Source organism: Tamandua tetradactyla, chromosome 5 (genome assembly GCF_023851605.1).
Source record: "Tamandua tetradactyla isolate mTamTet1 chromosome 5, mTamTet1.pri, whole genome shotgun sequence".
In the NCBI taxonomy this organism is placed as follows: Eukaryota; Metazoa; Chordata; class Mammalia; order Pilosa; family Myrmecophagidae; genus Tamandua; species Tamandua tetradactyla.
This window is the reverse complement of record NC_135331.1, coordinates 187,244,647-187,260,288: the sequence shown is the minus strand read 5'-3', so window position 1 is coordinate 187,260,288 and position 15,642 is coordinate 187,244,647. Positions and strand designations below refer to the sequence as shown.

Below are 15,642 nucleotides of genomic sequence, written 5' to 3'. Positions count from 1 at the left end.
TCCCCTCCCACAGGCATCAGTCAATCAAGAGTCAAGCTTTAGGACATGTACAGCAGGATAAGGAGACACACAACTTGTCCAGGCAAACAGTAACACACATTGGTAGCTTTTTTTAGGAGTCCATCTTAATACATGGCATCTGTCCCATTACCAAGAAACATTTCTTAAGTTCTTCCCTGGTTTAAACAAAAGAAGTGGAACAGTTTTCCAAGGTGGTGGGGTTGGCCACAAGAATCCATCTAAATTACTTGGATCAGCTTCTCATTCTCCAGTCAGTCACTTCATCAGGATTGTAAACTCAATTCGGATCAGTAGAAGAACAAATACTAGTCACTTCCCACAGAAAATAAAAGTCTGTCTCATGAAAATCTCCCAGAGAGGCTAAAGCTCCCCTGCAGAAGCCAGGACCCACCGGAAAAACAAAACAAAAAACCTTTAAGACCTTTTATGGCTACTCCCAAATAGATGTGAGTCTAGCATGATGGACGGCAGGTGGGCTGTGCCAGCAGAGGCCAGCTGTGCTGTGGTCACTCTTCCTTAGCAAAGCATTACCCACCCTACCCTGCCATCCCATCACCAACATTGTAACAGTTCACCCTGATTGTGCCCACAGCTGATGCACATTACCCTCTTTTATGTTCAGTTCCACGTCCTTTGTAACTATAGTCTAAAAGGGTGCAATGCTTTCAGTCCACCCAGGACAAACCTCAGTACTAGCTGTTACAATGGGGTGTGCCTGAGGCTGACTGCTGAATGGTGAAGGAGGTCTCCCCAAACCTGCAGAAGAGGGTTAGTGACAACCGGGGTTTGGGTGGCCGTGTCTGAACCACGTCCTGGTACTGTCCTGCAGCCATGCCCGATTCCTTCTCGTTCAGAGGCAATGAGGGGGAGGACCAGGCCAGGATGATCACAAAAGGAGGCCAATATGTTTACTAAAAATCCCTGCAGACTTCCTTCAATTCTGTGAGCCACCCCCCAAGGCCCTCATCCACTTGCAGAACGCCACATCCGCCAGCTTCCCCATCTGCCCAGGACTGTGCAGGGTCTGAGATGCTGTCCGACCACAAGCGAGCAAGTTAGTCTGCTGGTGCCCTGGATGCTGGCAGAACACATGAGACTCGTGTCACAGTCAGCAACTGGTTCATGGCCTAGCAAGCAGCTGGATGATCAGCTGTCCGCAGCCGTCTCGTTCGGCTTCTGATCCCCGGCCGGCGAAGGGAACAGGAGGGGAGAAAGAGACAGGCGCAGGCAAACCGACTCGAGTGACAAACACGGGTTCGAGGCACGCAACGGTTGTGAGCACAGACCTTTACTGGAGTTAAGCTTGCATTCTCTGTTACAGGTTCCACGCGGGCCTAAGCACCCCGCGGGGAGACAACCTCTATGCGGCCGTCAGGTACGGCTCCCTGTGGGTCGTCTCCACCCACCCTGTCCGGGTAACCTCTTATATACTGTGCCCAAACCCAATAGGTTAGTGCCACGTATACAGAGGTGATTGGAAGATAGGGTTGGTGGGTGCGTACGTCATACGCGGAAACAGGATGCGGGCGCCATCTTGACTCACTCGATGGGCGGGGGGAACTCTAGAGCAGGCTGCAGCGCGACCACTAGGCCCAACCCGGGAGGCGGCTCTCCACAATCAGCACACTTGGAACAGCTCTTTCTTATCCCCAAGACCGAAGGATGGGAGCCTGCACACACAGCGGGCCGCAAGCGAGGAGGGATCCCGGGCTCAGGGAACTGGGACTTTTTGTAACGGGCAGTGTCTGTCCTCTACCCTGAAGTCACGAAGCCATCTCTCAAGGCTGCACAGCCCACCTGCCCTCTGCTCGGGTAGAGGAAGGGGCGGAGGAAGTAGGTGGAGGGGAGGGAAACACTTTGTCTTCCAAGTCTGCTCCTTATACAGCCTTGCTAAGACAATGCCAGACACAGAGTCAGTGCCTCCCTCAGCAAGGCATGCAGAATTGCAGATCCATGGAGAATTGCCTCGCAAGAGGGATAAATTGCAGGAAAATGGAATCATGAAGAAAAAAAAAAAACTGGACACACACGGACTGTGGTGAGATCCCCCAGTCCACGTTTATGAACAAACAAATATGAAGGGGCTCTCAGAGCTGTCAGAGTCACCAGTCCTAGTTCTGACCATCTTGACCCACACAAACGCACAGCACGTTCGGTAAAACACTTTGGCAGCCTTTCAAAGCAAAACTGCAATAGCAAAAGCAACATTACAACATTAACATAGTCTTTTTACATTTTCTCCTCAGCCTGATTTTTGTTTCTCATTTGACTAGCTTCACACATAAGCCCAGCTAATCTTCACTGCCGAACGTTAACCAAAATAGAGTCCTTCAGATAAGCCCTCAGGAAAGGCAGGGGGGCTCGATTAAAGGAGAAATTTTAAAGTGAAGGAGGTCAAAGGAGATTCCTTTTGAGGGAATTCAGTTTGGCATCACTGAAACATGCCAAAAGTCCTTCATAAGAACTTTTAAATTCTAGAACAAAATATCCTGAGCTCACGTTAATAGTCCAAGAAACAGCCCTAGCAGTCACACAAGGGAAGCTCGCTTATCTTAACATTCATCTCCTAAGCCCCATTTGTCCAGGACCCAGGCTGCTAAGAGACCGCCGTGACACTCTGACCTCCCCCTCCCGGGAGCCCGGCGACCACGGCTGACAAAGGCAGGGCGAAGAGCCAAACTCCAGGTTGGCCTCAGTTCTGTCTAAATGTCAACGTGCTTATCCCACACAGCGAAACACATGAGCGTCCCGAGGCAGACTTCCGCCAAAGGAACAGGGTCAGGTTCCCTGGTAAGATTTTTCACCCCAGAGGAGACAGGAATGTGCTGCCTTGATGAGTCTATGGCTCGAAAGACTCACAGTGATGTTTATCCTTCCATCACAATTCTTTACACTCTAGACCTCGTGTTCTCAAACCACTCTGTTTTAGAGAAGATCACAATGTTTTATTCTAGCACAAACACCACCCGTGTAGAGTTATTGTGTCCGTGTATGTTGTGGATTAAGGCACTCTTATTTGTTTGGATTACTAACCACATTACTTGATGAATATCTGAGAAAAACAGGAATGGGTGGGTTGGAAATGAAAGTAGACTTTGCTTATTCTATGAATACAATCCTAAGAAGAAAAGATTCTTCCAAGTGTTTAGTTTTCTAAATAGCTTTATAATGGGGAAAAATCATTTCTTGCAAAAAAGATCTAAGGCCCTTATTTTGGTATAATTTATACCCTTTTAGTCAAACAAGAAGATCAATGATAAGGTCACCAATTTCCTGGGCAAAATCCACCTCCATTCCCATCCCTAGACTCCATTAATAAGTTTGTTTATTTATACCCTGCTTTATCTACAAAGGATTTTTTTTTTCCAATTAGAACTATATCGGCTTCGTTCCACTGTGCTTTTTCAAAGGAGATTAAAAGGGCATAGAACGAGCATGTCCCAAAAAAATGTCACCTTTAATTTCAACACATAAGCCTGTTCTATTTTGTATCCCTTTCAAATAGCAATACTTGATAATACTTACAGCATAGGATATCAGCAGTCCTTCCAAGACCAAACAACTAAGACCTTTGATCCAAGCCACACTTGCTCATACTGGCATCTAGATAACAGAAACTTAATATCTAATTTCAGATGTTAGAAAAAAGTTGAATCCCTGCTTCTTAATTTACATTGTAATAAGAGCATAAAACACACAACCTCAAAAGCTACTTCCATTTCTCAAACTTTGAAAGCACATTTTTAATCCAATAATAGAAACATATTCACTACAATGCATCTGGTGATATTATGTCTTACTGTACTTTCCTCCACCAGACTTGAAATAAGGTTCTTTTTAGCTGTGGTCACCATGCTCCTAAAGTATATAGAGAATTTGAGTTTTTTCAACAAGGAAATAATAGTAACTCTGATTCACCTCCCAGAGCTTAAACAGTTTGAAATGAAAATGGTTTATTACTAAATCCCTACATTTAAAGAGCTTGTCATAAGGAAGTTGGAAGCAAGCTGGACTAAAGCTGGGTCACTCTGGCCAGGGAGCGGCTGAGACATGTGGAGCAGTAGATTTTAAACTTTTTTCATCTGCTGTTCATTTTGGCCAAACACCCAGGACCAACCTATGCTCCTCTAACCCCTCCCAGCAAACCCAGCAAAAAAATATTCACCAGGACGAGCAGGAAGGAGGTTCCTTCTGATGAAACACACCCAAGGAAACTGTCTGGATTTTATAGATTTGTTATCATATCCCAGGAACAAAAGGTTAGATTTTGTCATATTATAAACATTAAAGAGACCAGCAGCAGAGCACCTGGATCCCCCCCAGTTACTCGTAAATTCAAACTCCAGGGCTCTGAAACCCTGGGGTCTGCTAGGTGATGCTGCTGCTACGAGGTGCGGGGGGGGGATGCAGCAGTTACAGTAAAACTAAGCCATCCTGGAAACCATCTGCCCAAATGCATAAGCAAAGCACTCAGACTGATGACAGCTAACACTGTCTCTCTTTGTATAGTAAGAGGGTTTGAGGCCTCTGCTCTAATATTAAAACGGGGTGAAAATGATCAGGTTTCTTTTACATTTCTGAGTACCAACTTTACACAAAATTCACACTTTACACCTACTGAGATTTCAGGAGTGGGAGGCTAAACTAATAGTTGAATATGCAAATAAGCCTCACAATAATGAAGAAGAATTAAAGATTAGAAGACACAATTAGAAGTAATACGAAATATTTAAGTGTTAGGTAATTCTTAAGGACAGACTAAAACAAATGTAACTTTTGCAGAACTGTTTGAACTAATTTTTGTGAGGAAAAAGGGGCAGGGGGGTGTGAGCTAAAAATCTCATATTCGAAATTTGGTCAGCTACAAAGTTTCAAACTCACCCCACATGACCTCAAAAAAATTTTAAATATGATGGTTTATAATGGAAATACTAAAAACAAATCATCCTTGACTACGTTCAGGTCTCCCCCATAGCAGGACCAAACACATGACAAAACACAAACACATGACAAAACACTCAAACTGCAATGCCCGCAATCTGCTGCAGAAATCCCGAGTTTCAGGCCACGGAGAGGGACCCGGGCAGCCAGACTGCCCTCTGCTCGGGCAGCGCTGGTCTTTTGGAGGTCCTCACCTACACCATTAATATTGCTGAGTCCATAAAAGCTGGCAGAACATAAATATAAAAATAAAAATAAAAATAAAAACAGGCTCTGGTGAGAGGGAGAGGACCCATTTCCCACCACCCGCTGAGGGGCATTTGAGCACCGAAGGCCGGAAAGCTATTAGCGTCCTGCAGTAATGGGCACAGTGGTTCAAACGAGATAGCTTCATGGTGGACACCACGTGGACTCAGCAAAGCTTCTCCTTCAAGAAAAAAATAGCTTCTATTTCAAAGAGCACTGATTAGTCTTAACACTATTAAAGAACCATTAAGGATTTGTGCTGTTACTGCTTTAACTATCAGTTACTTGCTAAACCAAAACGTGTGGGTAGTTAACTTGACCGACAGTCAAGGTTTAGGAATGCAAGAGCAGATCCACCGCACAGACGGCTTCAGATGGGACAGGCGTCAAGGGAGCCTTCTGTGGTCTGTCAGGTCCTAGCTTTTTCTCATCATCACCATTATCACTGGTATTACTTACCTGTCTGGAATTTAGAAATAAAATTCATTTTCTTAATCACCCTCCCCCCCCCCAAAAAGCACTGAATAGCACATGATTTTAAGAAGTCTCCATAAGCTTTATTAGTGGCAAGGTAAATTAATTACAATCCAAAACCAAATTAAACAGTTCTACCTAATGAAAAATTCTCAACAACTATTAACTGTCTATAACACAACCAACAGATATCAGTTTAAAAGCCAACAATAATAATTCCCTTTGTAAATTAATGGTAAAAAATATAATTCTTTAGAGCCAATATCCATTAATACTTGAAAGTACAAATATAAATTAAAGTTCAAAACATACATAGAATAAAATATTGTATAAAAACCAGCTAATTTTAAAAGAGTTGTTCAATTTACTCTGTAGTATTTATTTATTTATATAAAATCATTTAAAATTGTACATATTTTCTGGATCATACATGAGAGCTCACATCCAGATGTCTTTTCCATCATATCCTTCTTCTTTCTTCATTGTCAAAATCTTAATTTTCACTCCTGGCTGGGTTTTTCTTCTTTGGCAATTCTTTTTGTTACCCCACTGAAATATTTCTCACGAAAGGAATTGTGACCTTGGTACGGCAGTATCTGATCACTTAAGAGATGTGAGTACTGGTCCCGGTTCTGCTTGGTTGGAAAATAAAGAAAATAAAATGTCTGAATTATTTATTTGGTTAGCTTGCAACCAAAGCCGTCATTCACTTTAAGCAAAATCTTGTCTTCTAATACACATTAGTTCTTTGTTAACTAAATCAGAAATCTACATCCACTTAAATCTGTATCATTCTTGGGCACCCAAAGTGTTCCACCAATGTCTCATCATTTGAGCCTCACCACCACAATCTTCGCAACAAATACTCTTATTGAGAAAACAGAGATCCAGAGAGAGCAGAGAGAACTGTTTCAGGGACTCAGCCAGGACCACAGCTTGCATCACCTGATTCTTAATTTAGCACAGACAGACAACATCTGGGACTATGAAAAAGCCTTAAACAAGGAAACTTCCACAGTTAGAGGTGTTTAACAACAAATTACAGCATTCCTGATATCACACAGATAACTGTTGGGGGGACATCCATATCAGTTACTGAAGTAAACAACTCCCAGCAACTTGAACCACAGCAGATGAAGACACAGACTAAACAAGTGAGTCCCACACTTCTGGACTAGAGAATCAGGCCAGCCCGGTGCTCGGACTCACATCTGGGCAGAAGAGATACACATCTGGGCTAGACAGTGAGACACAGTTAGGGCTTAGAAAACTGAGACACTGGGAGACTGGCAGGAAACAGGAAACATCAGCTTCTCAATCCAATTTCACTAGCTATCTCAAACTGAAAACAAATCTAATTAGAAATAAAATCTCATTTCTCACGAACTTCAACAAATTCATATTTAATTGCACACTGATTAATGTGATTTTGAAAACAGATAAGGAGAATCAATCAGATAATAGGAAGCCTGATTTTTATCCTGAATTCAGTATTCAAATTTTAGCTATAAATATTTCAGGAATATATCAATCCTCAAAATATTTTCTTATTTTTGCTGAATGTTCCCATAAGAAATGATTATCTTCATCCTCCCATTAAAAAAACAAACCAGGTTTAGCCAAAATAAAATTGTGTTGGCTCATTTGTTTATTCAGAAACTATTTCGTTACATACATTAAAACACACACAAAAACAAATTATTAAATATCATTAATTATGTCCAGAGTTCCTAATTCATCAAAAATAAATAGGTGGTGACTTAAATTTTATGTTACTAAAAACATAACAGTTCCAAATTCCAGCAAACATAGAAAAGCCTGCTAATGGTTACCAACTTCAGACTCTATACAATCTCGGAAAGATAAATTTTATCCAGTCAAGCTATAGGTACACAATTAAAGAATTCCAAATAGGAGGTAGTATTTGCTGGGTATTTGTTACACGCCAAGGACGATGCTAAATACTTTATAAGCACTACCTAGTATAAGCTCACATCAGCTCTAAGAGACAGGAATACTAGTATCACCATTTTATGTGTAAGGAAATTCCATAAAATTCAGGCCCAGGTCCTGGTAATGGCAGTTGGGGCTGAATGAGGTCTGCCTGACCCCAGAGGCCACACTCAACTACAGCATCAAAAGATGTTCCCCAGAAGAACTACACTTTTCCCAACCCAAAAACCAGGAAAAGCTGCGGAAATAAACAGGTGACAGAATAATAAGGCCTGTTTATTAAAATTGGCTAGCTAGGCTACCAAGAAAGGAAAAGAACAGAATCGAAAGTACAGTCACACTTCTATTGACTAAGAAGATGTATTTCAGTAAGACGCAATTCTCATACCAGGAGGAGATACAGGGAGCCCTGAGGATGCCTGTGGGGTGCTCTAGGGTCGAGTCCACTCTGCAGAGGCCCCACGTCTGGTCCACATGTCAGGTCTGCGACAGGACAGAAGCCCTAAGCCCAAAACACAAAGGCACCAGCCTTCGGCCTCAACTTGTCATTTCAACTTTCGCCAAAAGGCTGGCTGAAGGGTCATAGGAAAGGGACATGCCATCCATCCACTTCTCCGAGAACTACTTCTGTCCTTACGTCAAGTAAGATCCCTGAAAATTTGTGTACTTTCTAAGCTACATTAGCTCAGTTCTGGCAGAAAAGCTTTTTACTAGTCTGTATTTTAAGGCCATGTCCAGAAGCTGCCATTTCTTTTGTGCTGCAATGCATCATCCTTCACCTACTCATTACATTGGAAACCCGGTTCCACTACCTCTCCCTCCTCTTCTCCCATTTCACCAGTCAACAGATCTTAGATGCTACATCCTAAATCTCTCAAATCCACTTCCCTTAACACAGAGTTCCAGCACTTTAGGCCTCTCTTTCTCTCTTTTCACCCTAAGTAGCCAGTTGCCTTGTCCTCTGTGGCTCCCTCCCCAATGTTTCTCCATATTTAGAGGTCAAACCCAACTTATTAAAATGCAAATCTATATGGGCATATTAGAAAATCCAAATGCGTTCAAATTTTTCCCAATTCTGAGGCTTCCCTCTTAATGTTTAGGAGTTAGATTCAATTATACACCCATTCACTGGATGCGATCTCCTTGCTTTCCTCCCTTGGACAAGAATCAAAACACAATCAGGCAGAAGGTCCTTCTCAGCTCTGCTCTGTCCTCTATGCTCCCTGGGGCTCTTCTAGGCCATGTGGGGTCACTGACCCCCCAAGACTGGAGCAGTGAGGAAGATGAAGCAGGACAGAAATGTGTGATTCCAGTGTGCAATCTCAGAGGCAGAGTCGTGTCAGCACAGCTAGGTTGGGAAGAAGGGCTGACTCAAGGCTCAGCAGCTCTGCTCACCAGCCACGAGCTGCTATGACGCCATTCCAGGGGGGAAGTGGAGGACAAAAGAAGAACCACAGTGGAAGACAGGCTCCTCTCATGGGCTTAAAAGAATAGCTCATCTTTCACCAAAAGGACATAAACAGGGCAAACTGGTGATAAAAAAAAGAGACATAGATTAGAGTCAGAGACTGGAAATGAACAAGAGAAGCGTAAAAAAAAAAAAAACAAAAGTAATGATTAAAACCTATACTCACTGAAAACATGTACTACTATGCTATTCTTCAGCTGAACAGCTAAGATTCCAAGGTTCCCTCAGAATAAAGTAAAATAAAAAAAAAAAACCCTAACAGGCGATATGTTGGACACATTAGAAGAGATGCATGCTACTGGAAAAGCTGGGAAAGACCGTTAACCTTGGAAATGCAACCCCCGGGGAAAAAACTCCTACCTTCTTTAACTTGCAGGTGGTCAATGAATCAGTGGGAGGTGGTGTTGGGGCCGTGTGCAGGAATGCCCACCTGTACAAGCCTGACTGCCCCCAACTAAGAAAAAGAAGATTCATAACAAAATTCCCCAGAGGAACCAAAAGCTCCAAATCTCTTGTTCAGCCAAGAATCTCACAAGAGTCATTCCTATACCCAGCAGCAGTAAGTTCTGCTTCAGACTGCGCTAGAGACCCCAGAGGCTTTGGCTACTATTTTCATCTAGTGGAAAAGCCATGGTTCAATAAATGCCCCACGTGAAACAGTGTATCTGCTGTCTACTAGCTCCATTACACACATAATACCACACATACAAAGTTACATACCTACCAATGAGACATTTAAAATCTGTCCCAGTCTAGATGAAATAGACTATTTGCAGCATTCAGAATTTATGTTGCCTTAATGCAAAGATGACGGCAAATTCAATTTTTGTTTTTCTCTTTTCTCCCCACCTTTCTTTCTTACTTATCTTTCGATTAGTTTACTAGGGCTAACACTTGAGATGATGAAATTCAACTCTACATATTTTTCAACACATTTTCAAGACTCTTCTCTATTCACATTCCCCACCCATCTCAACCAAGAATATCTGCAGACTTTCTTTTCAACTCAGTATCTCAAAGGCCAAAGTGCTTACTTAAAAGCAAGAGTATCCTCAAGCAGCAAAACCTTTTATCTCCTTTATCAACTCAAGCTTGTCCCAGAGTTTGACTTCTGCTTTCTCTAACCTTTCCAAATCTGTCTACCGCTACTAGTCATGATTCCCATCTATATATCATAAAACTTGATGTCTTCCAATTTTTAGCAAGCAAGTAATACTTGATGGAAAATAAAACACAAGAAATTATGAAATGAGAAGAGGGAAAACTATGGTGATGAAAGATTCTGGATCATGTTTCCCAAATTCAACTCCTGGTTAAATGTTGAAGCATGGTAGGATATGAGTAAAATATTACATTAAGACTATTGATCACACTATCAATTGTTTATTGTCATTTGACCATAACCAGGAGTTTCTGTAGGAAAATTTGTACTAGCCATAAATGACTACAAAAGGGAAATATATACTTTCAGACCTATCACCTAACCTTGTAAGGAAATCAGTGACTATAAATATTACAAGAAGCATACAAATTCTGATTCAGGAAAGGAACAATACTGTATTTACTATCAATTATGTGCTTTACATAAGTCAATTATTTAATTATCCATATCTTTTCATGGTAAATTATCATCCGTATTTTACAGACAAGGAAACGGGCTGAAAGAGTTTAACCTGTGGCAGGTCACAGAGATCAGACTTCAAAGCTCATACTTTTTACATTACACTTTATTTTAGTAGAAGTTACATCAAAACAATGGCTAAAGAGTTAGCTTCCCGCAGGGTAAATCAGCAGGTCTTTCAAAATGGAGTTTGACGTTTAGAGGACATCCCTCATCGAACAGCAACGTTATGGTAGCACATACTTCAGATCTAAACTTCCAGGCAGAACCCCGTTAACCACTGTCCCACCCAACCAATTTCCTGTCCGATCATACCACTAATTGTAAACATAAACCACTGGAGGAATTTTGACACATTTGCCAAAGAAACTAAAGGGCGCTTCGCGCTGGGAGGACGTCTGTGTGTGTGCTGCCCTCTGCTGGCCGGAGCAGGTGCGCCCACCCACGGCTGTCCCCATGCAGCCTGAGACCCGTCAAGGCCACATGGACGACCGGCGAGCGGCACCGCCCCGCCCCAGAGGACCGGGCAGCCTTTCTCCCCCAGGGAGCATGAGCATCTTTTCGTATCATTTCACTTGCTGAAAGAATGAGGTGGAAACATTATTTACAACCACATATTCACCTCGGTGATTCAAGGCGTGTAACTCATCTGTGTCCAGCCCAGACCTGCAGATTGTTCTTTAGAAGAAAAAAGCCCAGAAACGGGGCCCCATTCGGTGTCAGCCTTAGCTATTTTCACAACTAACTGTGCATCGAAATAGAGCATCGAAGAGGAAAGAAAAGACAGAGGAAAAGTACTCCAGCCACTTCATGGTTCAATAACTTTTCATCTAAAGGGGAACAAATTCCCAAGTTCATAAACCAAGACCGTCCTTTCTGTAGTAACATTAAAACTGACACTTCACATGGGAATTTGCGACGTTCTGGGTCACTACTGTGAGAACACACAGACTCCCGGTGCTTCTCAAACCGGGCGCCCTGCGCCACGAGACTCTAGAGGAGCGAGGGTCTGCACGAAGGACTCCAGCCGGGCAGAGGCACCCTGCACCACGAGACTCTAGAGGAGCGGGGGTCTGCACTAAGGACTCCAGCCGGGCAGGAGCACCCTGCGCCGTGAGACTCTAGAGGAGCGAGGGTCTGCACTAAGGACTCCGGCCGGGCAGGAGCACCCTGCACAGTGAGACTCTAGAGGAACGAGGGTCTGCACTAAGGACTCCAGCCGGGCAGAGGCACCCTGCACTGTGAGACTCTAGAGGAGCGAGGGCCTGCACTAAGGACTCCAGCCGGGCAGGAGCACCCTGCACCGCGAGACTCTAGAGGAGCGAGGGTCTGCACTAAGGACTCCAGCCGGGCAGAGGCACCCTGCACCGTGAGACTCTAGAGGAGCGAGGGCCTGCACTAAGGACTCCAGCCGGGCAGGAGCACCCTGCACCGCGAGACTCTAGAGGAGCGAGGGTCTGCACTAAGGACTCTAGCCGGGCAGAGGCACCCTGCACCACGAGACTCTAGAGGAGCGAGGGTCTGCACGAAGGACTCCAGCCGGGCAGGAGCACCCTGCACCGCGAGACTCTAGAGGAGCGAGGGTCTGCACTAAGGACTCCGGCCGGGCAGAGATACCCTGCGCCGTGAGACTCTAGAGGAGCGAGGGTCTGCACTAAGGACTCCAGCCGGGCAGGAGCACCCTGCACCGCGAGACTCTAGAGGAGCGAGGGTCTGCACTAAGGACTCCGGCCGGGCAGGAGCACCCTGCACCGCGAGACTCTAGAGGAGCGGGGGTCTGCACTAAGGACTCCAGCTGGGCAGGAGCACCCTGCACCGCGAGACTCTAGAGGAGCGAGGGTCTGCACTAAGGACTCCGGCCAGGCAGGAGCACCCTGCACGTGAGACCTTAGAGGAGCAAGGGTCTGCACTAAGGACTCCAGCCAGGCAGGAGCACCCTACACCGCGAGACTCTAGAGGAGCGGGGGTCTGCACTAAGGACTACGGCCGGGCAGGAGCACCCTGCACCGCGAGACTCTAGAGGAGCGGGGGTCTGCACTAAGGACTCCAGCAGGGCAGAGGCACCCTGCACCACGAGACTCTAGAGGAGCGGGGGTCTGCACTAAGGACTCCAGCCGGGCAGGAGCACCCTGCACCGCGAGACTCTAGAGGAACGGGGGTCTGCACTAAGGACTACGGCCGGGCAGGAGCACCCTTCTGTGACTACCAGACCTTCCCGAAATTTGACATCGTCTTTTATTGCCCACTCTTTAAACAAATGAAGCGAAGGCGTAATGATTTTCCACAGGATGGCAAGTCAGCTGCTTTTCGGTTGCTTCTCACAAAGAAATAAGGTTTTGGTATTAAGGGAATAGAATACTTTGTACCACTGATTTTTTAAGAGTATTTTCACAGTAACAGTGACATTCAGAGTCTTTCCAAACAGAAAACATTTTTGTTTTGTTTTTTTCTTTCAATTTAGTTGTGACATATTCACACACCGCACAAACCAGCCAAATTACAGTCACTGGCTCGCAGTGTCATACAGTTGTGCACACATCCTCAGGATCGTTTTTAGGACATTTTCATCATTCCAGAACATAAATAGGAATAAAAAGTAAAACCTATATCCTCCCAGACCCCCTTTCCTCTCCCTATTATTGACCCACACTATTGGTGTAATAAATTTGTAACTGTTGATGCAAGAATACTAAAAAATTACTGTCAACTATAGTTCATAATTTACAATAGCTAAGTTTCTTCCCATATAACCCTCTATTCTTAAAATATTTGTAATGGTTCATCAAGCACTTATTTAGGTACATAACTTTAACAACCACTTTCAACCAAATTCACCTTTAATACATTACTATTAGTTATAATCGCAGTAACGGACTACCGTCTCCTCTATCCATTCCCAAACACTGAAGTCCAATCTCATTACAATTCTGTACATAAAAGATGACCACATCCCCATTCTCCAGCTTCTACCTCTAGATACCCTGTACTCTACACTGTAGGACTCTGCGTTTACATGTTCCAATTAGTTCATATTAGTGAAATCATACAACATGTGTCCTTTTGTGCCTGGCTTATTTCACGCAGCCTTATGTCCATCCATGCTGCACGTGCTTCAGGACGTCATCCCCTCTCACTGCTGCGAAGGATTCCATCGCATCTACATACCACTCATCTGCGGATGAGCTCTCGGATGGTTCCCTGCTTTGGGCAACTGTGAATAATGCCACTGTGAACACTGGAGCGCAAGTGTCTGTTCACGTCCCTGCTCTCAGATCTTCTGGGTATGCACCAAGCAGCGGAATTGCTGGGTCACAGGCAACTCGATATTTAGTTTTCTGAGCAGCAGCTAAACTCTCTTCCACAGTGGCTGTACCATTTTACATTCCCATCAGCATCCTCCACATGCTCTTCAACATTTGTAGCTTCCTGACAAACAGAAAACTTTTGACTAGCTATAATTATTTGTTCCTACTCTTCCTGCAGGAGTAGGATTTAAATCCTATTTAACCTGTTTTTATTCCAGAAGTGACCAAGATAATCACTGGGCAGCTACTGTTCATTCCATACTTACTGAGTGCTGAGCAAAAAATTCACAGAGCTTGTGTTCTAGTTGCATAGAGGAACATTAAACAATATACAGCCAACCATACACCTAAGAATTGCAATTGAACACCATAAGAAAATAAGGAGACACCTAAATTGATGGATGAAGGGTGGACAAGGAAGTCTTTCCTAAGGAGGTAACATCTATCTAAGACCTAGAGGATAAATTAAACTTACTCATACAAAGAGGGGAGAAGAAATTATTCCGAGCAGATAAAATAGTATGAAAACAACATTAAAAAAAAAAATTTAGTATGCGAAGAACCTGAGACTGGAAGGAGGCAAAAATACTCTGCAAATTGCACGAAGTCTCACGTAGCTGAAACCTAGTAAACAGAAGGTGGCACACAATGAAATCAGAGAGACAAGTCAAAGCCCAGGTCAGGAGAGCACGTGAATAACCTGGATTCTATTCTAACTTCCACAGAAAGCCACTGAGCTCAAGCAGGGGAGCTTCATTATCTATTAACATGCTGAAAGGTGCCCTGGCTACTCACTGTGTAGGAAATGGAAGGGAGGGAGCAACCGCAGCAGCAGGGAAGCCAGACGGGAGACAAGACCAGCAGCCCTGGAAAGGTTGCTGCGTGATGGCACTGCACGTGGGGTAGAAAAATACGTGCAAGAAAACGACTATCCTCTTAGGTGTACCAAGTCAGATTTCTAGAAGTTATGTGTAATTCCTGCTTCCCTCACCCGTTATCCAATGGGCCACTTCGTTCTGTCACGTCTCCCTGCCTGCAAAGGCTCCATTCCATTACCTCCTGCCTGAGCCCCCCTTCCATGTTCCTAGCTCACAGCCGCATCTGTGCTGGCCACGCCCCGCCCGTCCCAGTCCCACACCGGAAACTGGCCTGCACACTGAACTCCTGCCAATCGCCTACCTAGGAACTCCAGGGCTTACCATCACTAATAGAATAAACTTACAACTTTGCTATGAAAGGTCCTTCAAGTTGAGCCTCCCTTCAGCTGCCCAGCGTCCTGCCGGCCAGTCCCCCACACACTCAGCATTCCAGCCAGGCCGACACATCCAGGGCCCCCGAAGGCTCCACCACCCCGGCACACCCCTGCACCTTCCCAGCAGCTCATCTACCTCACTTGCCTCAAGTATCAGCGGCTCAGGCAGGGCTGCCTCGTGTCCACCAGCACCTCTCCCAGACCCTACAGCACCCACATGGCGGGATGGCTGGTGGGAGCCCCTCCCGCTGAACAGGGGTGTCTCTAGGGACAGGCCCTACCTTGCTCGCCTGGTTAGCCCAACACCGCACACCACCATCCCAGTAACACACGCTGAGTGAGTGAAGGAAGCCACGCCATC

At 44.8% G+C, this 15,642-nt stretch overlaps 1 protein-coding gene across 5 annotated transcripts in view; it reads right to left on the bottom strand.

Annotated features, from left to right (window-relative positions):
• Positions 1 to 5,758: 5,758 nt before the first annotated feature.
• TRMT11 (tRNA methyltransferase 11) overlaps positions 5,759 to 15,642 on the bottom strand; it is a 90,874-nt gene continuing 80,990 nt past the window's right edge. For all 5 annotated transcript variants that reach the window (XM_077162824.1, XM_077162825.1, XM_077162826.1 and 2 more), the window contains one exon: positions 5,759 to 6,314. In XM_077162824.1, the coding sequence (XP_077018939.1) occupies positions 6,183 to 6,314 (132 nt within the window). In that variant the 3' untranslated portion in view covers positions 5,759 to 6,182. The remainder of the gene's footprint in view (positions 6,315 to 15,642) is intronic.